Here is a 25,677-nt window from a genome sequence, read left to right as displayed (position 1 = left end):
AATCATCATTCTTGTGACAGTCTTGACTTGCATTATTTTGCCTCAGTGCAAGGGGAGGGGAAGGGAGAAGAGAGGAGGGATACCATGATATAGGTTTGGCAAGCTCTAAGCTAAAATAATAGGGCTGTGAGGAAAAAACAAAAGCTCAGCCTGCAGGCATATCTGGGCCAACTCTCTGATGCTACCTAGTATACTTAAGAGAGAAAAACCACTGGCTCTAGTCTAAGTGAAATGAGCAGCTTCCTCCCTTAGTTGCTAAGCCATCAGCCTTCCAGACCAGTTATTCAGCAAGTCATAAAAGTTAGGAGATTTCTAAATTTCAGAGGCAATAGGATATAGTCAGGAGAGATCTAATTTCCAGTCTCCATTCTGATAATTAATGGTTTTATGACTTTGAACAGTCATTTTACCTCTCTTTGCCTCAGTTTCCTCATCTTTAAAATAAGAATAATAATTTCACAAAGTTGTTGAGTTAAATCTTTATTTAAATTTAAGTTGTCATTCTTATTTTTATTTCTTTAACAAGTCAGATTATTTACAAATGTGTGTATTGAGGTCTTCCCCATTGCAAACATGGTGGAGTTTCATCTTAACCTGCTTCCTAGGGCAAGCTGCTTGATTGGCTGTGCTCTGATTGGAAAATTGAAGGATTTCTGACAGAATCTTCAGGAGACTTGAAAACCCCCTACCAGTTGAGGCTACTCACCAGCAGCAGTGTCAAGGCAGTGCATATGTGATAGGCAAAGCAATACTCTTTTCTGTTCCTGAGCCAGGAACAAATATAGAATGAAGGAGTGTTACTGGATTTTTCATGTAGGGTCTGACACAGCCTATCTCCAGTGAGTTATAAGAGCCCAGCTTCTCCATGCTTACCTAACAGTCTTTGCAGGTCATCGATTTTCTTCACTCCAGGTTGGGGTTGCCCTTTAGATAATTGAAGGTCAGTATCACGTCTTTCTTAGGTCTTCTTGCAAAATATCTCCAATTCCATCAAGTGATCCTCACATGACATGAGCTCTTCATCATCCTGATTGCCCTTCTGTGGACATTGTCCATGTTATTAATGATTTATCTAAAAGATGGCACCCAGACCAACTGGGCCAGACAGTAGTGTTCACAAAGGCATACACAGTGGGGAGACAACAGCTGCCTTGCTCAAGATGAGAATGAATGAAAATCTGGTATGACAGGTTTGCTTATGCAATGTCATGCTTTCATATATTAAAATACCTTGACTACCTTTCAGATATTTATAAGAAGTAGTTTCCAAAATCTTTTCAGTCAGGGTTAGTGGTGAACTTAGATGGTATTTTAACAGTCCTAGGCCATATTGAGAATCAGTACACAAAGTTAGCTTGGACCATGCGTTAAAGAACACAGAGTGCTGTGGCTCCAAGCAAACAATATGGATCTTAGCACATTTAAGCTCTTTGTAACACTCCCTTCACTGCTTGTTTCTGGCTTGCTTTACTGAACTCTTTGTATCTTTCAGACTGACTATGTTCTTGTTACTGATGCTGAACCTCATTACTGACCAAAATCTTTGAATTGTTTTGTTGATGCCTCCTTGTTATGGAATTGAAACTATGAATTATCCTGACAGGCCTTAATACCATTTGTTTTGCTCTCCTCACACCCTGCCATAGGCATTTCCACCTAGTGGTATGTATCAGGCTGTACTTCCAGCTTAGTGCTCCTCAGTGAGATGGTGGGAATGAGAGAATAAGCCATGCAGTGGTCTGAGTGAGCTGGAAAACATAAGCTTCTGGGGATAGGTTATGACTAATGGAAGAAATGCTCTTGACACCAGCAGCAGCTGGTTTGGGTAGATTCCCTTACCCTTGCCTAGAGCTGTGAGCCCCTGGGGAAATTCTCGGGACAAATTGATGAACTTGGTTTGGGTATTCTGGTAACCAGAAGTGTGGGTTGTACCTTACTGTCCCCCATTTAAATGAAAGTTGGCTTCCTGCTCTAAAGCTTTCAGAGTGCAAAGTGGATATCACAATTCATGACAGTTAATCGCTCACTGCTAGAAGAATTCAAATGCTTCATGGCAGCTCAAGCAAATTTTTGAGAATACAACATGCCTCCCTATCCCTCTACATTTAGGAAAGGTTGTAATTGAAGCAAACAAAATTAGATTAGAGACCAGTGAGAAGAGCCAGAGATCCTTGATTCTTCATAGCTCATATGTACAAGCTGCAGTACTTAGCTAAAAAGTATGGGAGTTCACTCAGGACCTTATACCTGCCTATGTCTCTTTAGATTCTGTCATCAGAATGTTGTACGTTTCTAGGCTTGTGTCAGAAAACCTAATAGTCATGTCATCTCTGCCTTTTTCCAAATATTGTTGAATAGACAAAACATTGTTCTGAGATGATATGTGTTTATGTACATATATTGTAAAATGACTGCTTATTTTAGAACGAACTGTGAAAGTAAATTTATTATTAAGTAGGCTAGTCAAGGGAGATAATTTGTTCCAGATTTTAAAAAAAAGGGTGGGTGGAATATTTTGGCTAGGTATGTCATTTTAGGGTATAGGTCAGGTCCACAGGTCCGTAGTTCATGCTTCATCTTTAGATGTAGTTGGTCAGTGTGCTCCCAGAGCAGGTTTAGAACTCTCAACAGTAAGTGCACTAAAGAAGAGTATTACCCAAGTCATACAGCCCCTGAGACCTGATGTCACTGCTTCTCTTGCCATTTGCATGCTGATGAGTACAAGTATGTTTGTATTTTATAGAATGCTATGTAGATCTCGTCTTTGTCAGGGAAAACATAGAGTCCAACAGCACTAAGCTGTTGATTGAAAATGTTAAATAACATAGGGGCAAGCAGAAAACCCTGGGACACTTCAACAGAGCCTACTTCCAGTTTGACAATAAAGAGCCACTGAACATTTTTGAACAGGGGGCTGGCATGGTTACCCTACTGACTTAGAAAGATTATTTTGGCAGCTGTGTAGAAAGTGGATTGCAGAGAGGAAAAAAATGAGCTTAGAATTGCTAGAGGAGCAGCACTCTTCCCATAGAACCTGAGCCATAAGAATAACTCATACTAACAGAGATGGCCAAGTTTGTGCCTCTACAGCATGACTCAGTCAGCTACTCCTCTTCCAGTTCTAGGGCTTCATGCTTGATCCTCCTCATACCCAAGAGCTTGGGTCTAGATTTTTTTTGTTTTTCACTCTCTTTTTAAGATGTAATCATTGTTTATTGAATTGAACAGAATAGGGAGGTTCGAAGGAAGAGTTGATGTAGGAATGGAAGATAATGAATTCTTTTTGGAACATGTTGAGTTTGAGGTTCTGATGGGACGTTCTGGTGGCAATGTCCAGCAGATGGTTGACAATGCAGTACTAATAAATATTAAGGCTAGATAGATAGATAGATTTGAATGTCATCGGTGGAGAGATAATCATTGACCTGTGGGAATAGCTGAGATTACCAAGAGGGTAAGTAGAAAGAAAAGGAGTCCAAAGACAGAGCTTTACATGAGACAGAGCAAAGGATACTGACAAGAATTCAGAACAATAGAAGAAAAGCTAGAAAAGACCCATGTCACAGAAGCAAGGAATCCTGGAGTATAGGGATTGAGCAACACTGTCAAAAACTTCAGAGATATCAAATTGGATGAAGACCTAGAAAAGGCCTTGTAACTACGAAGAGTGCTGGCAATGTTGGGAAGAACTGTTGTAGCTGAGTGATAGGTTTAGAAGCTATATTACAAGTTGAGAAGTGAATGATAGTGAGGCAGTGTGGAGGCAACAAGTGGCAGTGATTTTGTATTGATGAAGAAATAAATGAAATAGAATGTCAAGAGGGCCGTTATAAAATATATCTTCATATATTTCAGTGGATTTGCAGTCTCTAATGTGTGCATTCCCACCATTGGTACAGTCTGTAACTCATCCATGTCTTCTCATCCTGGGTGATTATTGTCTACATATTCCCATATTTCCTCCTTCAAGGATTTACCTAATGTCTAGAGATCTTCTTCCTGTCTTTTTACATTTTATGGGTACCAAAGCAATACTCTGGCTATCTATCTCTTATCCTTTATATTATTATTATTATTATTATTTTATTTTATTTTATTTTTTTTGGTGAGGCAGTTGGGGCTAAATTGCTTGCCCAGGGTCACACAGCTAGTGAGTGTTTTGTGTCTGAGGCTGGATTTGAACTCAGGTCCTCCTGACTTCAGGGCTGGTACTCTGTCCGCTGCGCCACCTAGCTGCCCCTTATCCTTTATTTTCAATGAAGAACTTGTTTACCTCATTTTCAAATCAGGTACATACAGTATATGTGTGTAACACAGTGCCAACAGTTTTTTAAAATGCTATCTCTTCCTTTGAAATGAATGTGTACTAGCTCTTATGAAAGGAAATATAGCTAGGAAATAGATTTCTATGAAGTATGAAAAAATAACATAGACTGTATCTTCCTTAATACTGATTTTCATAAACATATGTGTAAAGTTAAAACATGTATGTGTGTGTGTGTAAGACAGTGTTTAGAGATATAGACTTCCTTTAAGAGAAAATTTATTTGATTTTGTTAAATACAGTATTGGCTCATCAAATTTAAGAATGAATTATCTGTATCATACATATTGTAGTAGCTTATCATCTAGATTTTCAAGTGATTAATAAAAGGTAAACTTATAATTCATAACTGTAAGTGATCTTAGAAGTAATCAGTCCAGCTCACTGTACGTTGTAGAAAACTGACACCCAAAGTTGAATTAATTTACTCAAAGTTACAGGTAGTGGCAGAGCTGGGTTTAGAACCTATTTCTTGACTCCTGGAGTAATGCTCTTTCCATTCTTCCTCAAATTTAATGTGTTCCTGTCAAAACTAAATTATATGAGGGTTATGGAGAGATCACTTTATATCTTTTTAAAAAAACTTGTTCAAGTGTGCTTAAAATGTTATATTTGTTATAAAGCACTGTGGTCTCTTTAGAAGCAGTGTCTGTTTGAAAGACCAGACAATAAAAAATTACCTGAATTAAATCTAAATAAAAGGTATCTGAAGTTTACCGATATCAATTTAGATTTTTTGAACTTTAAAGTTGGAAGAGACCTTAGAGTTCATCTTATTTAGCAACTCCAGTTTTAAAAATGAGGAAACTGAGCTCCAGAGAGGTTAAATGACCTACTCAGAGTAATGCACTTCTTTAGAGGCACATAAGGGATTCTGAGCATCTAATTCCTGCTTCAGTGCTCTATGTCACTCCTGCATCCCAAAAGAATGTAAGAGTTTTGGCAGGAACTTTCCACCTCTTTTATCCCCATTGCCCATATATTTTTTCATCCAAATCTGTGATTTCATCAGCATGAATTACTTTTGTTGTGGAAACCTCAGAGAGCAGTTTCTCTGTAACTTGGAGCCTTAGAGAGCTTTGTGGAGTATTAAGAAGCTAAATAACTTGCTTGTGGTTACACAGCTATTAAATGCCTGAGATAGAGCTTGAGCCCAGATCTTCTAAGATGGGTCCTCTGTTCCATTCCACCCCACTACCTCTGTACACATTGTACCCCTTTAATCAGTATTTATTGAATTGAATTCACTTCTTGCCTCTACCTTCTTATTCTGTTTGTCTTCTTTCTCTATATTTTTGAAAAATTCCCTATTTGCCAATCCCCAGCTCAATTGCCAAGCTCTCCATGAAGTCTTATTTTATTATATAACATAGAATTGGCATCTCCTTCCTCTGAATTCCCATAAAGACTTTGTACAAACTCTGTTATGTCACTTCCCATGGAGTGCTTTTTATTATAGCTATTTCTGTATATTTTTGTTTCCCCAGCTAGAGTATAAGCTCTCTGAGGTAGTCCCCTTGAACCGTGTTTTATTCTTTTTGTATACTTAACAATACCTTCCATAGTAAGCCTCTTACAAAACTTTGTGAAATGAAGAAAAGGCAAATGCTTTAAAAATGTCTTTGATCTTATTTAACTTATATTTTCTATTTTTGTTATAAAATAAGTATAATAAAGTTAAGTTTTAAAATTGGCTCAATTATTGTTAACAAATGTACCTTAAATTTTTTAACACAATCTCTTACTTTTGTTTTCCCATTAATTTTTTTTTTTGGTTCTTCCAATCAGAAGAATTGAAATGTTCTGTTAAAAACAAAACAAAACAAAACAAAACATTGGGTAACTTGTGCTTATATATTGTAAACCAATCTTTTAGTTATGGGAGGGGAGCTGCTATATGAAAGAAGGGATACCACCTGAAAAGTTACTCTTTTTCTGGTGTTAAAGTACAAAGTGGTATTGATTGGTTTTTTGTTTTGTTTTTTGGAAATAAAAGTAAATACGCATTGGTAAGAGTGTCCTTACTGGGATTACCTGTACCAATGATGTTACATATCCAACACCCTCTTACTCTGTGGCTCTTGCCACCCTCCTGCTCCCCCTCCAAAAACAGAGCCAAACATCTAGATTTATTGGTTTCAGTCAAACAAGGTCTTTTCCCCCAAGTCAGAGATGCTAACATTGCTACTTCATCTACCATGCTGTAAAGGAAAGAATGAGGTTCAACTGTTTCTCAAAAAGATTCTGAAATGCTTTAGAACTAAATTTTGCTCATCTTTAGATTGCTAAGTGAAAATCACTGTGTATTTACTAGAATGCCATTAAATATTCTCTTGTTGTTTGTCCTTCATTCTCGAAGAGGATCATGGGTGATGCCACGACTTACTAGTGAATTGGATTTAAGTGAGAGAGGCTGGGAAAAGTCACCAGTCTCACTTTCTCTTCTGGAGTCATCTGAGTCCAGTGGCAAGATAAAGATCAGAATGACTGGAAGTGGCTCTGGATACAGTGGGAGAATATGGCCTTTTTAAGCTAAGGTCTTTCCTGGGTCTCAGTTTGACTGAGGCAATGCCCATTCAGTGGTGAAGGCTGGGTAGGAAATGAGGCAAAGAATAGCCTCTTTTGCCTAGTCAAAAAAAAAATCAATCTGGGAGGGAAAGACCCTCAAGGTTTCTGGGAAAAACAGAAACAATTGCTATTTGTAAATATTCTCTCAAATTATTAACGAACTCATTTTCTCCCCCTCCCCAAACAAAACAAAACAAAACACAGTAACAACCTATCCTCCAAACTAATATGTTGAGGATGACATCATTAAGATCCAGATGAGGGTGGTGGAGTTGGAAAACTGAAATCACCATATTCCCTACATGCGTGAAAAGAAAACAGGTAAAGTAAAGAGGTTCTGGTCTTCAGTTAAGAGAGTGAGCAGTGAAGCTTCTGTGGGCCTTATCCCTGAAAAAGGAGCATCTTTTGCCCTGCGTTGCCCCTGGTTCTATTCTGTAACCTAGACTGAGCCTGTGGAGAAAAGGGCCCAGAGGACTGGTCCATGTGTTTTTCTTAATTACTCTACTCAGCCACCCTGGCTACAAGAAGAGTTCAAACAACTGGAACACGCAGAAGATTAAATCTAAGTCCTATTTCCAAGTATAGGGAGAAAAAAAACCTGTCTACAAAGATTCACTGCTTCAACCCTAGTGTTCCAGGGTATGGCCCTTTGAGATCCTTCTGGAGGTTTGGGTATTTAGGAACTCATTTTCACACGTTTTAGGAAAATATTTATCTCCTCGGGGCCAAAGTAGGAATTCTTCTTCATCAGCTTGATGGGGGTTGTCATCTTTTTCACTGGAAAAGATTCTTAAGTATGCAAGAAAAAACTATCTGGAGAGATTATTTAAGTCATATTAGGTCTTGGACATAGAGTGAATGGGTGGTTTTTTTCTTTTTAAAGCTCTGTTTTGGCATTCTTCTGAGATCAAAGATTTAAGACTGAAAAAGATATTAGAGGCTACCTAGTCTAACCCTCTCATTTTTCAGATGAGAAAACAGGCTCAGAGTGGTTATTTGCCAGATGTTTTACTTACCAGTAGGTGTCAGAGGTGGGATCTGAACTCAGGTCTTGACTCCAAGTTCAGGACACTGTTCACTATGAGAGAAATGAATGCCTTTTTCTTAAAGCCTTATGTGGCAGACCCAGCTGGCCAGCCAAGTGGGATTAACTGTTCATATTTGAGCATAAATCTACCCTGCCACTTAGGCTTTCTGGGCCCTTCAAAAAAAAAAACAACCAAACTGTTTCTATAGCCGTATTACCCATGAATCATATTCACTTAACACAACTCTATGAGTGCTGTTATTCCCATTCCTCTTTAAACTTAAAAAATACTAGTTCTAGACACCCCAGAAACAATTCACATGGTAATACATTATTCTTGTCCCCATACGTCAGTTTTTTCTTCATGTAGACTAGATTGCAAACCTCATGATGGAATGAATCATGTCTTAATTATGTTTATATCTCCCTTAGCACCTAGCTCAGGGCTCTACACGTGGTAGGTAATTAATAATTGGTTAGTTAAATGAATCATTGGCTATCTCTTTACATGGCATCTGAGGGCCACCACTTTAGTCTTATGGACAAGGAAACAGAGATTCAGAGAGATTGCTCAAGGTCACATACACAGCTAGTAACAGAATTAAGATTAGACCCTCTGTGCCTTTTCCTTTATAAAATGCCTCACAGTAAGACCAGTTCTCTAAAGATGTTATCTCCGACAGCTGCTACAGATTTTCTTCCTCCCCTCCCACCCCCTATCAAGTTCTTGGTGAGGTTCTCTTAACAATTTTGCTACGTTACCTGATCCTGTAGTAGGTATCTATCAGTCAATCAAAGTGATTATTATTCTTCAGTATTTTTTTCGCTAAATTTCTGAAAAATAAGATTTAGTCTGATATTTTAATAGAGACATCTACAGTGGACTGAATAGATCTATTTTCACTATAAAAACAAAATTCTTGATATGAAAATTCATTAATCTCAGAAAAACATTTTTAAAACTTGAGGAAAATGCATATTCATTTGAGCATTAATTGATCATAGTAACATAAAACTTCACTTATTATGTTAAAAGTTTTCTCTTTTGGATAATGTTTTAGTAAATGAGGGCTAATGATTCATATTATTTATATGTGGAGACATATGTTTGCATACTATAACATGCATACAGTCATTTGTAGCATGTTACAAACCCCACTGCCAGAGTTGGAGGTCTGTCCTGATGCTGGTAATTTTGTCATTTTAAGCCAGTGTTCTTTATCTTACCTGTTAATGCTCTAATTCTTTCTAGTTTAGAATGTTTTTTTTAACACCCTTTCATATCACTGATTCTTTGCTTATGTCATAGTTGGTGCTGTTTTAGAGTAACATTTAGCATTTCAAGTCACATCTTTCATTTTTAATGTTTCCTAGTCCTAAAAAAAGAATATAACTTACTATTTTCTAAAAAAATACTTAGCAGGACACATTCTTATTGTTAATTTCAGATTTTCCTAGGTTGAAAGACAAAAACTTTGCCTCAGTATAAGCAAACTGACAACTTGACTACTTATGATGTACTCAGAGCACTTTGTGGTGTGGATAAAGGTGGAAACCAAGCCTGAAACTTTTGAACACTGGCTTTATTTTTTGTTTCTAAAGGAAACAGTGTGGCTTTTGGTTTCTCTCTTTTTCTGTTCCCTTTTTTATTATACCTTCTCCCTTCTTTCTCTCTCTGCACAGGGTGGGTATTCTGCTCCCTCCTTCTCTCCTTGGCAGGGCTCATTCCAGGGGAGCCCTCGGACTGTACCACCGCACCGCAGACAGAGTGAGTCTGGATCTCTCACTCATACCTCACCTTGGCTTCCAGTAGACATTTCCCCTTTGCACGAAATGTTCATTCTAGAGCACCCTTCTTTCCCAGCCTGAAAGAGCTGCTGGCATATGATTTCTGTATTGCTATTTTTTAACTTAACACTATCTTTGATCGCATGTAAATGACTACAACTTAGATTTTCATAAAAATTATTAAAATTTAATTTTATTCTAACAAAATTCAAACCTCAGGTGTTATAAATGGCATAAGCCCTATAAACATATATATGTATCTGTTGTGCTTAATGCATTTTCCTTTTTTATAACCTTAAGATGAGTAAGCAATATTTTTTTTTATCTAGGTATGTTTAAAACATGTTAACACGTGTCTATGTGGGCATAATGTATCCAGAACACAGTTGGCTTCATTTATAAATACAGATTTGCTCAAGTATTTCCTAAGGTCTTTGGAATGCAGTTCAATGAGGAGATGTCTTATTAAAAGACAGTTTATGAGAAAGCTTTGTTGTCACTAGCATTTCTTTTAAATTTTTGATCATTCAATATTTGTAGGGTAAGAAAATGTCTTTCAGAGATGCATGGTTTACTAATACTGCTAACAGCTTGGTTATTTGACCCCTAATTCACTTGTTAATTTTGATCTGCTTTTCTAAAACTAGATTTATTGTGTTATACAATATGCTTACTATGTGCACATCTGGTAAGTTGGTGATATTTTATATATTTATTGAAATGCCCTTTTCATGGATTTTCTTGAACTTGTGAACTGTATCAGTTGTTCTTATTAGGCCTTTGTGCAAAGTTCCACTTATTCTAATCGGGGGATTTTTCAACAGGTAGGAATATGAATTGTTTTTATTACAAATCATGTCTGATGACGTGTTTAAATTTAGAACTATGAAATATCAGGATAAATTTTAAATAGCAGTGGCTTTAGGAAAAATGACAAAGTCAGTTGAATTTGTCTTGGATGGCCATGCTTCTTTGCTTTGACTGTCCCCTCCTAACTTCTCTCCCATTAGTGGAATTTCCATTGAAGAAAGAGTTTCATGTGCAGTGTTACTTTCAGTATTTTAGCATGATTGATATAGGATGCTAATGTCCATCAGGTCATTGTTTTCTCCTTTCCCTTTCTCTGAGGCAACTGGGTACCTCTTCCTGTCTGCTGCTTCTCTTAACCTTCCTCTTTCCATTCATTTTTTCTTTCTCCCTTCAACTTTCTATCTGCTTTATCTTTTTTCCAAGTTGTCCTTCTTTCTTCTTCTTTGGTCTCCATATCCCTGTTTTAGTCTTTTCTACTCTTATTTAGTACTACTGCTGGATTCTTTAAGAACTCTATATTACTTTTGCCTGTAGGAGAAAAGTAAGGATAAATGAACGAAAGTAGGGCTAGTTTGTGTGCCAGTTGAGTGCAAGGAGAGAGAACATGTTATTTTATATTCTCTGGGTGCCTAACATAGGGTGTTGCACATAGGTACTTATTAAAATGTCCAGTGAATTAGTGGGGGAATGAAAATCTTTTATTTGTTCATATAAACTTTGTTGGCTTTCATATATATGTGGTTGAAAGGAATTTTGTCCCCAGATATTTGAATCAGTAGCTTTGCAGAGACACATGCCTGTCTGTGTCCATATCTCTCCTTTTTTGCAGCTTTTTTTGTTAAGGCTGCTGATAGTTATGGTTGTTTTATTTAATACATTGCAAGTATTTATTGCAGGCTATGACATGTAGAAAATCTTCCTATCCTTCCTAATAATGTTTCAGCACAGAGTGGAATAAAACTATTTTGGATAATGTCAGTTATAAAAAGTGCTTTCATGTATATATGAAACTTGTTTTGATCCTTGAAAAGGTAGGGTTGTATAACAGAGCCTTGTCCTTGGAGTCAAAAGCCTGGGTTTGAATGCTTACTTTTCTACTTGGTTTCTGTGTAACTGGGAAATAGTCATTTAAGTCCTCTAAGTTTCAGTTTCCTCATCTGTAAAATAGAGATTTAATACTTGCACTAGTTACCTACCTCACCCAGTTGTTGCAAGAAAAGCAAAGCGTAATTGTAAACTGTAAAGTGATATGTCAATTAGAGCTTATTATTATTGTAATGAGAATGTATGATTACTTCCTTTTGCAAAGGGAACTGAATGGAAGTATTATGGCCTGTTCAAATTTGGTACCAAAATTCTGTTTCCTTGATGATCAAGAGGAGGTAAATTAATACAAGAAAAATAAAAGGCCTTTCCCCTCCTATTTCTTTAGTTCACAGGTTTGGTTTTTTAATCCAAAAAATTATTCCTAAACATGTAGCCTGCTGTACATAAACAGAAAGACTAGCTCCCATTTTAAAGACTCTTTATAGTTTACAAAGTTCTTTCCTCACAATATCTCTGTCGGATTGATACATAATCTATCTATTATTAGTTCTCTTTTTCAAATTAAGACTTAGAATAACTTCATGATTCTGTAGCTTGTTGGTAGCAGAGTAACATTGGAACACAGATCTTGAATCCAAGTTCAGTGCTCTCTCTATGGCACTGCTTAGCACAGGCCTGACATATAGTAAATGCTTGAGATGTTTGTTGACTTGAAAACTAGTGCCTCAGAAGATTTTACTGAAGGAAGAATGTTTTTAAGGAGTGGGAAAAATGAGTAATATTTTAAAAAGAGAGGCAAAAACAGACCCTAGTGCTATAAACAAATGCCAGTTTTGATTTTTGGAACAACCATAATATATTATGTTCTAGTTCTATGATGCCTATCGGTAATTTTTCATAATGTTTTTTTCCCCTTAGAAACCTAAGTGGCAGTATAATTCTAGTGATTTCTAGGGATAGCAATTAAAAAAATTCATCTGCAATGAAACCCACACCCAGGCAGCCATAATGTTCCTTTTGTCCATTAGGAGTTCTCAATGCAGTTCAATTTAGCTTATATGATATTTATCACTGTACTCTCCTTTAGAAGCTCCTTCTGTGAGATGGCAATGCTAACCTCAAAAATTATTCACAAAAATGATCTCAGATCAGTTGCGTATGAGGTGATTTGACTAGTTAAGAAAGTTTCAAAATAAAAATCAAGCAATTGACGAGCATTAGTAAGCAACTATTATGTGGCTGATCCTGTGCAAGGCACTGATAATAAAAAAGACAAAAGTGAAACTCCCCTCGAGGAGGTTATATTCTATTAAGGAAGGCAACATGTGTGTACACCAGTAAATACAAAATATATGTCCGTTATTGGGAGGAGAACTGTCAACTAGAGGGTTCAGAAAAGGCATCATTTAGAAGGTACTGCTTTATCTAAGCTTTGAAGGAAACTAGGGATTCTGAGGCAGAGATGAGAAGGGAATATGTGGAGACAAATCAAGTTGTGAAGTATAGGAGGAGGAGTAAAGGAATTGTAAAGGACATTAAGTGCCAAACAGAATAATTTGTATTTTAGTCTAACAGTAATAGGGAGCCAATGGAGATCATTGAGAAGGAGAGTGAATGGTCAGACTGGTGCTTTTGGGAATATTGTGGCAGATGGGTTGGAGTTGGGAAGAGACTTGAAGTGGGCAGACCACTTAAGAGGTAATGTAGTAATTGAGGAGAGGTGATGACCTGAAATTGGGTGATAGTTATATATATGATTGAAGAGGAAAAAGGGTGGATGTGAGATATGTTGTAGGGGTAGAATCAAAGAGATTTGTCAGATGAAGTGAAGGAAAGGTAGGAGTCCAGGATGATAATGACATTGTGATCATGGGTGACTGGAAGGATGGCTATGCATTTAATAATAAGAGGGAAATTTAGAAGAGGTGTGGATTTGGGAGAGAGATAATGAGAGCTATTTTGGTATATACTGAGTTTGATATGCTTATGAAATGTCCAGTTCAGAATGTCTGATAGACCATGGTTATGTGTAACTGGAGTTCAGGAGAGAGACTAGAGCTGTATATAGAAATCTGGAAGTCATCTGCTGTATAGAAATGACGGTTAAACCCATATGGAAGCTAATTAAGTTGGCAAAAAAGAAAGCAAAGAAAGAAGAAAAATGATCCCAGGACAGAGGGTACATCCACAGTTAGGAAGTCGGTTATCTGTGGTAACTCAATAAAGGAGTTTGAAAAGGAGTGGTCAGCCAGATGAGAGCCTTAAGATAGCTGTGTTCCAAAGACCCAGAGAGAATGTCCAGAAGAGGGTGGCCAGCAATGGCAGATGCTGGAGAGGTCAAGAAGATAAAGGATTAAGAAAAGGCCACCAGATTTAGCATCTAAAAGATCACTGATTACTTTGGAGAGCAGTAGCAGCTGCGTGAGTACAGCAGAAGCTAAATAACTAAAGGTTGAGAAGCAAGGGAGAGAGAAAAGAAAGCTAGTAACAAAAACATACAGCCTTTTCCAGGAATTTAGCTGTGAAATGAATCGGAGATAAAGGATCAGCAGAATAATCTTAACCATTTAACACGTATTTACAGATTGACTTAGTTCATTTTGGAGTACCTGGTTTAATGATTAGAGAGGATTTGCCTTTTCGACCTTTATCTTAATCAAGATAAATGACATTGCCAAGGAATCTAATTCATCTTCAGCTCTTGTCTTCACTTCATAAATCTAGGGAGAGTTAGAAGATAAATTCTGCTTTCTGTAGCAAATCCCAGTGTACCCAGAGATTTCCTTTTTAGCTAAATAAACTCTTTGAGCACTTAATATAATTTATTTCTCTCTTATATAAGTCATTTTCCATTAAATTCATGCCAGCAGATCCATGTTCAAAGGATGTATTAGCAGTGATGCGTTTCTATCATAGTTATTTGTAAGCATTACTACAGACTGTTAGATACAGGAAGCTGTTTTAAGATGTTTGCTGTAACTGAAATTAAAATACAAGTTTCCAACGTCAATAAAAACAGCAATTCTCAGGTAGAAGACAGTTTACCTATTTGAAGTTTGAGTGCCTTTATCTAAAAAATATAGCAAGCTTTAATCAGTCTTATAGACTAAATTGAAGAGATGTTAAAAAAAAAAGGTTGTCGTTCTTTTTCTGAATTGTTTTTAAATTTCACAACTTATATTCCAAAAACAAAAACCAGATTGGAGGATAAGAAAAGTTTTTTTTTAATGGTTTGAAATCTGAAAAATAGCATTTTGCATACATGTGTTCTAAAAGTGATTTCTGTCTTTGTCTTATGGCGCAGAGTATGTATACTCTTCACCAAGAATAATGCCCTCAGCCTAGCAAAGGTCCCTCATATATCCATAAAGATTTAAAAAAGAGTAATAATATAGTTTCACAAAATCTTTTTCTTAAGATTTTTATGTAAATAATGAATTTTTCACAAACTGAATTATTTTAAAAAAAAGAAACGAAATTTATCATGTTTCAGGGTAATTTTGCATCCGACCAAAAGCAATAAATTGCTTTAAAAATTCCAGTAAGTTCATGTAGTTATCCTGAGTACCTGCCAGTATGTTAAGTTTTTGCTACTAATATTATCATCGCACCTAACTGCTCATTGGCCTCTCGACAAGAAAGCAGTTACTTCACAAAACAAATGTAAATATTGTCAGGATTTTTCTTTCATTGATGTCTGGTGAGACATCATTAAATGACTTGCCTAGGCTCACATGGCTAGTGTGTATGGTGTGGAATTTGTACCCAGCACTTCCTGCCTCTAAGTCTAGCATCTTTTCCATTATACCACACTGATGCATGAAGTCCTGAGATTCATGGAAGCAGCATTTTATGGAGCCCATTCTGTAAAATCTGTATTTACAGAGACCCAGCACTTCAGGATAATCAGAAATTGACACCCCTCATTATGTGAATTTCAGGTTTTTTTTTTCTTGAGCGTTCTTTCTTCTCCTTGCTTCTCAGCTCCCCTTCCAACTTTTTTTGTATCTAATCTGCAGTGTCCTAAAGTATCTAAGTTAGTTCAGATCAAGTTGATTTGATTTTGGATACTCAATGTCTATCCAGGTAATGACAAAGAGTGGGGAAAGAGGAGGAAGTGAGGCTGTATTTCCCTTAACACTACAAATTATTGAGAGTGTGAACTGAATTTTAGTTTAAAGCAGTAAGAAAATGAATAAATTGTATTTTGAAATCAGTAATTTGTCAGTTAAATTTGGCAAGAATTGAAAATTCAGAATACTTTCAGGTATTTAGGTTACTTTATATGCTCTGTGATGCAGTCACTTGTTAATTAACTGCACAGTAACATCTCCATACTTTATCATTTGCTGCTTAGAATATGCTTCTTATGACATTTTGTTGCAAATAGTAGAAACTTTAGTATTTCATTTCTGGCATATAAAGTTTCTTCATCAGGAATCTGCTGGGTATAATAGTTGTAAATATGAGGGGATAGTTTTGAATCCACCTTTCTTTTGTTTCTTACTGTAACTGTAGCATTTTGGTGCTCAGATACTTCCACTTTAAAGAAATAGATTCTGTCCATTTTGATCATCTAGATGTGGAAATTGAGCTTTCAAATTTTAACTGAGTGATTGTGCCCAGTTCTAAACTGTTCTGGTGTATGTTGTGAAGGTTAGAGACCAGGGAAATTAAGTCGTACTAGCGTTCAGTGGCTATGTGCTGGAAAAGGATGAACTGGCTTAGACTGTTATTTGGTCTTAAATTGTTAACTAGTCTCATAGTTTTAAAAGTTGTTTTTTGTATTATTCTACTTTATTGCATGTTATTCAAAGAGTAATTTATTTGTTTAGCTATAAGATGCTACCTGCAATTTTTCTAAGGTCTGCCCAAGCCAGCATTCTTAGTAGAAAAAGGGTATGCTGATTGCTGAGAAATCCTGAAAGCTGATTAGGTGGATGATGAATACAGAAAATTTCTGTTATGAAGCCACACACTGTGCACAGATGTAGTTCTTTTGTGGGTCAAATTTTGTCTGTTATACATGGTAATATATACTGAATGTCTGCTGATAACAGAATGGGTGCTTCTTGATGGCCCCAGAAAAACAGCATCATACTTCTATTGTAATAAAAACTTAAATGAGAACCACCTTCAGTGGACTTTGTTACTTTAGCAGTGGCAAGGGGAAATGAATAAAAGAATTGGAGAATTGGTGAAGAAATCTAGAAAGCTTTGTGTGTGTATGTTCTAACGTGCAAGATGGATGGAGATCTGAAATGATTAACACTGATTTTCATTTCCTTATAAAATGATACAAAAATACATTTCAGTCAGCTCTTAGGTGTGATTATTTCATCTTTCATTGATAAAAGATCCTGTATGTGAATCCTTTAGGTTGAAGAGGGTTTTTTTTTTGAGGTGATAATTACTTGAACTGACTCATACCACTTTAGATGTTAGTAAGAATTAAAAATTAATTTATTTTGAATAAAGCTTATTAAATTCAATAAGTAGTGATACCTAAAGGAGAAATTAAAACCTCAAAGTTGCTATTCTGTCGTGGCAATTGCTCATTGTTGTGTGTTGGTCCTCTGACATCACTGTCCTTGTCTTTTTCTTGTCTCTGCTTTCCCATTATGCCATTGGCAAGGAGTTGAGAAGTTAGTCCATTACTTCTATGATAAAGCGTGGTACAGTACAATTTCAGATTTCTTCCCACCACCTTTTTCCATACCCGTTGTTTTTCCCACTTTGCATGGTGCATGCATGTCAAAGTCCTGCATGAATTAGTCATGCTATATATTGCTCCATTTTCTTCCCTCCCAATCCCTCAAAATGCTTGAGAACCAACTTTTACCTACAGCACAAAAACTTTTGAAGTGGATCCAAGATCTACAATTTAGAGTTGGGTTACCTTTAATGACAATGTCATGCCTCTTCCCTTATTAGCTACATGATCAATGTTTTTATTCAGCTTGAAAATTTCCACTATCAGTTTAGAGAGATAAAAATAGTGTATTTTTATCTTCCCACCACCAAAGCTACCTCCAGGGACATTAAACACTGAATGCAGAGAATTCTTTCCACCTAAGAATGTTATTCTCCATATTTGCATCCTTCACTACCTTTGTCTCTGTGGCCATCCCAGTTCTAGGTCTTCTCAGGAATATTACTCCCCAGTAATGCTTTTTCTAAAATATTTGGATTGATTGACCAACATGTTGTGGGAATCATAGGCTGAGAAGCCTAGTGTTGAAAACAGAGGAAGAAGGGAAAGAGCCAGAGGATTGATTAGGACCATAGGGTCAGAAATTTATAGCCAAAAAAAATTACTTCTATCAAGTCCAACACCTTCATTTTAGAGATGAGGAAAGTGATGATTTGTCCAAAGTCACAAAGTAGTAAGGAAGGTCGAGAAGCAGAATTTGAAGCCAGACCTTCTCATTCCCAATCTAGTGCTCTTTCCTTCTATGAAGACTGATGCTCAAAGTCACTTCCTAATGCCCTACCTGAGAAAATGACATGGACCTTTGCCTTTTTTAAGCACAGATGAACTTCAGACTCTTCCTAAGGCTAACTGGATAGATAGCACAAAATGACTATTTTATTGTGCTTCATTTTTCCAGCCTATTTCTTATAGAAGCATGTAGACTTTTTAGTGGGGAAGAATAATACCGTGTCTCTTGCTTTGGTTCAGCATACAGTTGCTGTGTTTCAGATAGTCTGTAATTAACCCTGATCCCAGTTTTCTTTGTAACAAGAAACAAAAATATGTTAGTTACAAACTGATTAGGGAAGAAAAAACAGCATTCAGAATCTTCTAAACTATAGTGTTGTTTTCCATCAATCTCCCTTGAACATTTTTTAAATAGGTATTTTGACGTTGACATTAATTTGAGGAGATCCTAAAGGCTCATTAAGCTATCAAAAAATACCATTCTTCTTTCCTTAGCAATATGGAGCCAGTTTGCCCAGTTTGTTCTAATGTCTAGTAAATATTAGCTTTAAAGGATAATGTCGTTGGCTTTTTTTCTGTATAATCTTTCTAATATCAGAGGCAAATTGACCCTTATGTTTTAGTAATGCTTCCATAGTATTCTGTAAAAGAAAATATACTAAGATATAGCTGGAGTTGATTTCAAACTATGCAGTTCCATGTGTTTTTCACACAAATTTGGTTGCCGTGCCCAAAGAATTCATTGACAAGTGGTCAGCCTCCTAGTAATGAGCCTTCCTATTTAACTATAACTGGTCCTTGGAAAACACATAGTTGGTCCTTAGGACCAAACTTAAGGCCTTCCCAGCATGGTATAGGACCTGCCAGAGCTTACATTCTTAATTGCATGGCTTTTATAAACTCAGGATTACTTCCATGCTATGCAAAGGCATTGGTGAGAAGTAAAACGTTTATTTTAGAGTAGATAAAGCATGTCATATTACTAAATTTAAAATAATGATAATATGTAAAATCCATTAATGAATTTCTTTAGAAAACTGGCGGCACTGATTACTTTTGAGGAGTCATTAAGATTGCTGATTAGTTCATAGGATTACAGGATCATAGATCTAAAGCTGGAGAGAGCCTTAGAGACCAGCTTCCTTCATTTTATGGATGAGAAAACTGAGGCCTACAGAGATGTCAAACTGATAGTTAAACACAGATAGTAATTAACGTAAGTCAGGATCCATGTTCTCTGACTCGAAATCTAGAACCCTTCCCCCTATAGCTTGCTGGCTTTTGTTTCATATATAAATTATTCATTTTTTGTTGTATTTTTAATATAAAAACACAAACACCTTCATTCTCCTAAAACAGGCCTGCACAACTTGCAGCACAACACTTACCTTGCAGCATGCCCAAGGATTTCCTCTACATCCAAAGGATGTTTTCCTCTGCATTTTTCACAGGCCACCAGAAATCCTTTGGCATGCTGCAAGCAGCCTTCAGGATGCAAGTTGTGCAAGCCTGTTCTAAAACATTTTTTTCTTGCTCTTTATTGAGTTAGGAGCATTGTTTTAAAGAGAAATCATGCTTTAGGTAGATAGACCAGACCCTTTTTGAGGTTCCTCCCAAGTCTGAGATTCTCATGGTTCTAGACTTTTTGAGCTTCAGTCACCAGATTCATACTTTGGCTTAAATTCTTCTAAGATAAACTCTGGTCACTGGGGTATTTAAGAATTTGAAGAGCTGTGCAAGGGTAAATGTATGCATTTGCAGCTTGAGCTATCTAAACTGTCAGTAATTCAAAATTAAGTGAATTCATTTTTAATTAAACTCTTCACCAATATAAAATTTATATTTTAACATTCATGCCATTATTTAAACAGTTAACTTGACTTTTTTCCTTTGACTTTTTAAAAACCTGATTACTATAGGTGCAATTTATAGTGTCCTTATTTTGGAAGGGTAGGCATAATTAAATTGAATTTTGTTTTTATGGCACCTAATAACCTGAAACCTCTTTGCCTTTTTATAATTTGAGCTGACAAATACTTATAATCGTGTCTTTTCTTTACCAATTATAGAAAGATAGCTCTGAAATAATTTGTTAAAATTCCCACTAATTTTTAGAATTTTTATATTACTTTAGAAAATAGGGAATGGAGAGCAGTTCATATTTCTGCATGAGAAGGTTAAAGACAGTGAAAAGGGAAGGGAAACTTTCCTTGGAAGAATGTTATGATTACAAAGGAAACCAATTATGTTGAAATACAATTATCAAAATATTTTTTAAAAGTTCGTGGGCCCCAGGTTAAACCACATATTAAAGCATATTGATGTTGTTGGTTTAGATATCGTGAAATGTTTCTCTCTGTGTGGATAGAGAATATCTGGCCATCTGAAGGAAGCTTTGTCTATGATTAGGCATGGACATGCATGACTACATGATATGCATAAGCTGTCATAGTCACAGACAGGGCAAAAACATTTTTGGAAATATTTCTTTCCAAATCTTTTCACTGGGAAGATTGAAAGTAGATTAGATTTATCCACCTGTGTTGCCCTGAAATAAATTTTTACCTCACACATGATCTTCATCAAACCTTGTTTATTTGCTGATTAACACAATTCCAAACTCAAATACAACTAGTGTACATAAAATGCCTTCCAAGGGGGAGGAGGTGGTCATGTTTATAATTGTGCTAAGTTACTTGGCTACTTTGAGTTGATTAAACACAAATGCATAGGGTGATAATACTAAAGAAATCAGCTAAGAGCTCTTGCCTCCACTTAGATCTATTAAAGTAGAATTATGGGACAAAAATTTTTCTATAGTGTCAGTCACTAAACTTGTCCCTTTTCCTGATTATTTTGGGGATTTCTTTGAAGTTTTCAGCAAGCATAACTTTTTGTTTGCATAATCACTCTTCTTGTATGTTTCATGAATTCACTTATGTTTTTGCCAGTTTTTTTTAAAGCACAAAAAACATATTCAAGCTTTCAAGCTACATTAAACAACAGATCAGCACAACCTGGACTTAATACTGACTGCATTACTTTTGAAGTTTACTGTGGTTAATGTTGTTTTTCATTTTGACAGCCTCAAGTACTACAGCCTTCCAGCAACCTTCCCAGGCCCACAGACCACGCCCAGGGAAAGCTAATAAAGCCACAACACATCGAGGCCCACAGTGAAAGTCCTGTTGTGGGCTTACATCAGGATGTAGAACCTCTAAATGAAAAGTTTGCAGATGATTTTCAACAAAAAAGTGATTATGGCCTCACAGAACTGCCCCAGTCATTAAAATCACCATTAATTATGAAGGAATTTGCTATGAATATACCTTCTGAAGAACACCTGAGTATGACAGGGAATGTTTCAAAGCCTAATCAGTTGACTGGTAATAAAATGAGTGAACTGGAATCTGCACCCTCTTTCCAAGTGAGTACAGGAGAAGACCAAGCTCAGAAAGCTGTGAAAAATCAGGCTTGGCCCATAGCTGGTATTGCCCATCCAAAGGCCTTGCGGCTTCAAAAGCCATCAGTCGAGAATTCTTTGGTACCTTTTCCAGGGACCATTTCTGAATCATCGCACGATAGACCAACAGCTTGCAAGACATCAGAGTTAACAACATGTAATCCAGCAAAACTTCAAACGAGTCAGACAAGCTTAATAAGTAAGCCGAATCAGAAAGCTTCTAAACTTCGCCCACCTTCAGTCTCCTCTCTTAAACAGAAGCAAATAATAAGCAGTCCCAAACAAGAGCCTCAGAACTTCCAAGGCAAGACAAACATCCCAAGGCCACTGACACAAAGAAGAGAGATCATGCAACATCAGACTGCCAATTTCCACTCTGGGGATTGTTTGACCTCTAAACGGTATTCTCGTCTCCCTAAGCCAAAGATACATTAAGGACATAATCATCACATGCCCATTTCTTTGGAAAGATTTGTTCATGCTATAATTGTTTTCCATACATCTGATTCCCATGGTGAAGGCACTATTAAAAAGCCTGCAGTTCTTGATATTAAAACTTAAAAGCTTCAATTAGTTTGGCTATTCAATTCCATAAGCTAGTTGAAGCCTACGCCGTCTGAATATTCATTGTCTCAGGTAAACACAGATGTTTGTTTATCCATCTCAGAGGCCTGCAGAAGAAAATTCAGTTTGTTACTCCCCACCGAAAATTTATGCTTTACCACAGTATTCCACTAAATATTCAAGGTGTATGGTTTGCTGACATAGTCCTTTTTATAATCCTTATTAATCATGATGATTTAAAATGTGAGTGTTTTTTGTTTACCCCAACCTTTGACTATAACCCGTTTAAAAGGCTAGAGATGTTGGTAGAAATGCACATCTCTTAGCAGGTTATTGGCTCGTACTGTATTTCAGAGGCTTTATCTTCCCTGGCCTTCTCTGAGTATCAGGCAAATCTCCCAGGCTGAAGGGCATCATATTATGTGTAAACATCTATGCATTGCTGTAACATCTCATTGGCATAATTTTTATGTTCAATTGATATTGTTACTGGGTAAATTTTGGAAATGGAGCTGAAGATGCATCTATTTGCAAAACTTGAAGATGCTAAGAGTTTTGCTGGTGATTGAGTCTTGAACTTATAAGGTTAAGGATTCATGATACCTGTGTTTAAAGTTCTACATAATATATTTTAAATTAGGTCTTTTAACTTTATTGTAATATTTGTATTTATTGACTTTCTGCTAATATCAGAAGACTCTGAAGTACCTGACTTGAAATGTTTGCACAAAACTTTGATGTATGTATAGGGATTTAAAACTATTTTGCATAATAAAACTTGTGTTTAATAAGTAATATTTTGAGAAAAATCACAGATTTGCTTTAAGCAAGCCCACGATATCATGAGAAGAGCTGGTACTCTTTAAGAGCTTTGATTTTGCTTTTCTATGCTTTTTAGCTTTCTTCCTTGTTTATATGGGGGTGTGCGCACGAGTGATAAATTTATTGGAAGGTAATTAGAAACTGAGGAGGGCTTGTGCAAGAACTAGAGCTGGGGAGGGAAGAGTCTTTCACTAAAATGTTTGACAGATGCTCTCAGTTACTTTTTTTTCTTTTACAAGGCAGCTGTGGGACCGAGAAGTTAGTGCATGCACAGATCTAGTGGTGTTTTCGTGCCATCAGGCTACAGATTTCTTCTTGTATTTCTCCAGTAATGGCATCAGTCTGGAGTAATAGTTTCCAAGAGAGGTAACCATTACAAAGTGCTGTGGATAGCCAGAAATATTAGGTCAGGTTTTTTTGTTTATTTTGTACCCACTGACCACTAATTAAAGGGAATATGGCCAGGAAATCAATTGCATGTATTTCCAATGATTCCTTTAACAATAATATACTGGTGAGAAGTAACTATCCCTTTGGAAAGAAAATGGGCAAATGTTTGACATTTTTTGACTTGAAATTATAAAATGCAATTTGCCCCCCATGCTTGCTAACTCATCTTTCATTTTCAGTTGTCAGAAAACCATTCACCTGTGCATGTTTGAAGGTATATGAGCCACAAGTGTTTAGGCCTTCCTGATGACAAATATAGAGAGACAGACAGACAGACACACACACACACACACACACACACACACACACACACACACATACACACACACACACACACACCCTCTCACTTTCTCAAAAAGTGGATTTACCTTTGCCATAAATTCTAACAGAGAAGCATCAGTATTACAGCAGATTCCTGATATGTAGTATCCATTATGGTCATTTTAGGGTAATCAGACCTATCAACAAGGCACCTTAATGTTCATTAATGGAGATAGGCTCTTGGGGCTTAAAGTCTGGAAAAGATTGGTCCTTTTCCTTTATGAAAATTAAAAATAATTGTATAGGCGCAGATGACTTTAAAAGCATTGATTAGAGCATTAGGTAGTTAAATCTTTTAGAATGCTTCAAATGGTAATCATTGCTGAAGCCCATTCGCATTTTTCTTTTTGTTATTTTCATTTGTGCAATATTTTCAGGAGAATGAGACTACTGGTCAATGTATTTGAATAGGGAAGAGAGCCTTTATTAACTATTTTAACAAATGAAAAAATACGAGGAAAAAAATCATATTTGCACTTTAAATGAGCTTTATTGCTTAGAGTTGTGCCTAAAGTAATCAAAAAGTCTCCTGTTGTTTGTGACTATTTTTGTTTATTTGAAATAAATCTCCCTGTAATTGTTGCTGTTTGAAGAAGGCATCTGTACAGCATTGAACAAAGCATGTCACTTTTTGACTACATTTTCTTTGTATGTTCCTTTGTTTTCCCATGTTTTTGACCTGATAACATACCACACAATCTTTTTTCTTTCCTCTGACTGCCGCTTACACATACTCCCATAGTAGTCTAGTATGCTACAGACTAGATGTACAATCTCAATTTGTGAGCACAGTAGTCATCATTTCCTCGATTTCACATTCACTGAGAATGTACTTTAGGATCCCTAAACACAATTGAAATGAGAATCAGTAAGCCTGCACAGGTTCACAGTTTTTCATGCTGCTAAAGGGGTTGGGTTTTTGAGGTAGATATGGTGACGTGCATGTATGTTTCATAAACACGTTTTGAAATTCCTCATGGACTTAATAATGTCAGTATGGAGGGAGATTGGAGGAAACCACATTATATTTTCTTAATTCGTACACTCAAAGTGCATTTTCAAATGAACCTTCCATATCGTCTCTTTCGTTTCAATGTGGCAGCATGAGTTTTGATACATTATGGAAAGCTCAAATTTAAAAATAATCTAAATTTTGTCATTAAATAAACATGCAGTATACTTTTGATCACTGCTGTGATAAAGCTGCTTCACTGCCTCCTTAGATGTCAAATTATCACAATAAGAACAGAATGCCAAATCCAATAACATTCTGTTATTTAAAGTCTTAAGTTCGATGCTAGCTATAAGACAAAAATAACAACCATTGATACTTTCAGTGTTTGTTTTCCCCTTTGTCTTTTTTTTTAATCCATCCAGATATATACTGTATATTGCAATTTGCTTGTAAAGTAGAAAAACCCTTATGTAAAGACTCTTTCCTGAAAGTGTTGCTATAGTGAATAAAAATAAAATGGATAATTATAAATATCACCCTTTTCTCAACATTTGCTCATAGTTTATTTGGAACTTTGAAGGGTTTTTGTTTTTTAATCACAAGACTAAAATGGTGACGAAAAGCTGGGGTTTTAGTTTGATTTTCCTGAGCTGGTACAGGTGCTTCCTTTTCTGTAGTACTGAGGATCTCAGAAGTTAGGAAATTATAATGCCTGGGTCTGCTTCTACTCCAACTTACTCAGTGTCTAGAGCTTCAGCTTCCCTTTGGGACATAACACCTACTTGCTACAATTTTAGAAAAATTCTTGTGAGAGTTGTGCGTAAAAATAAGCTTTAGAAACCCAGATCATGATGCCATGTAAGGAAAAAAAATAACAAAATCCTTTTAACTTCTTCTCATTCACAAAGCACAGTGGAATAAGGAAAAAGGATTATGAGTGAAACTATAACAGGGAATTATTTGCATATTTCAGAAAGTCAGTAATTATTTCATTGATGTCAGTACTTCTTCCACCAATGCAAGTTTCCACCTTTTGGAAGTTGCTGAGGCCAAAAATCTTAGTTACCTGCTGCCCAGCCTGCTGTCAGTGAGCCTG

At 36.3% G+C, this 25,677-nt stretch overlaps 1 protein-coding gene across 8 annotated transcripts in view; it reads left to right on the top strand.

Annotated features, from left to right (window-relative positions):
- CCSER2 (coiled-coil serine rich protein 2) overlaps positions 1 to 25,117 on the top strand; it is a 120,525-nt gene extending 95,408 nt beyond the window's left edge. For 5 of the 8 annotated variants that reach the window (XM_020994702.2, XM_020994704.2, XM_020994705.2 and 2 more), the window contains one exon: positions 21,092 to 25,117. In XM_020994702.2, coding sequence (XP_020850361.1) covers positions 21,092 to 21,904 — 813 coding nt within the window. In that variant the 3' untranslated portion in view covers positions 21,905 to 25,117. The other 3 variants (XM_020994708.2, XM_020994706.2, XM_078150778.1) reach the window with 2 other exon arrangements.
- The last annotated feature ends 560 nt before the right edge of the window (positions 25,118 to 25,677 follow it).

The sequence above is a fragment of the Phascolarctos cinereus genome, unplaced genomic scaffold (genome assembly GCF_003287225.1).
Source record: "Phascolarctos cinereus isolate Bilbo 61053 unplaced genomic scaffold, phaCin_HiC Scaffold_3;HRSCAF=262, whole genome shotgun sequence".
Classification (NCBI taxonomy): Eukaryota; Metazoa; Chordata; class Mammalia; order Diprotodontia; family Phascolarctidae; genus Phascolarctos; species Phascolarctos cinereus.
The sequence above is the reverse complement of the archived record's forward strand: the minus strand, read 5'-3'. Positions and strand labels throughout refer to the sequence as shown.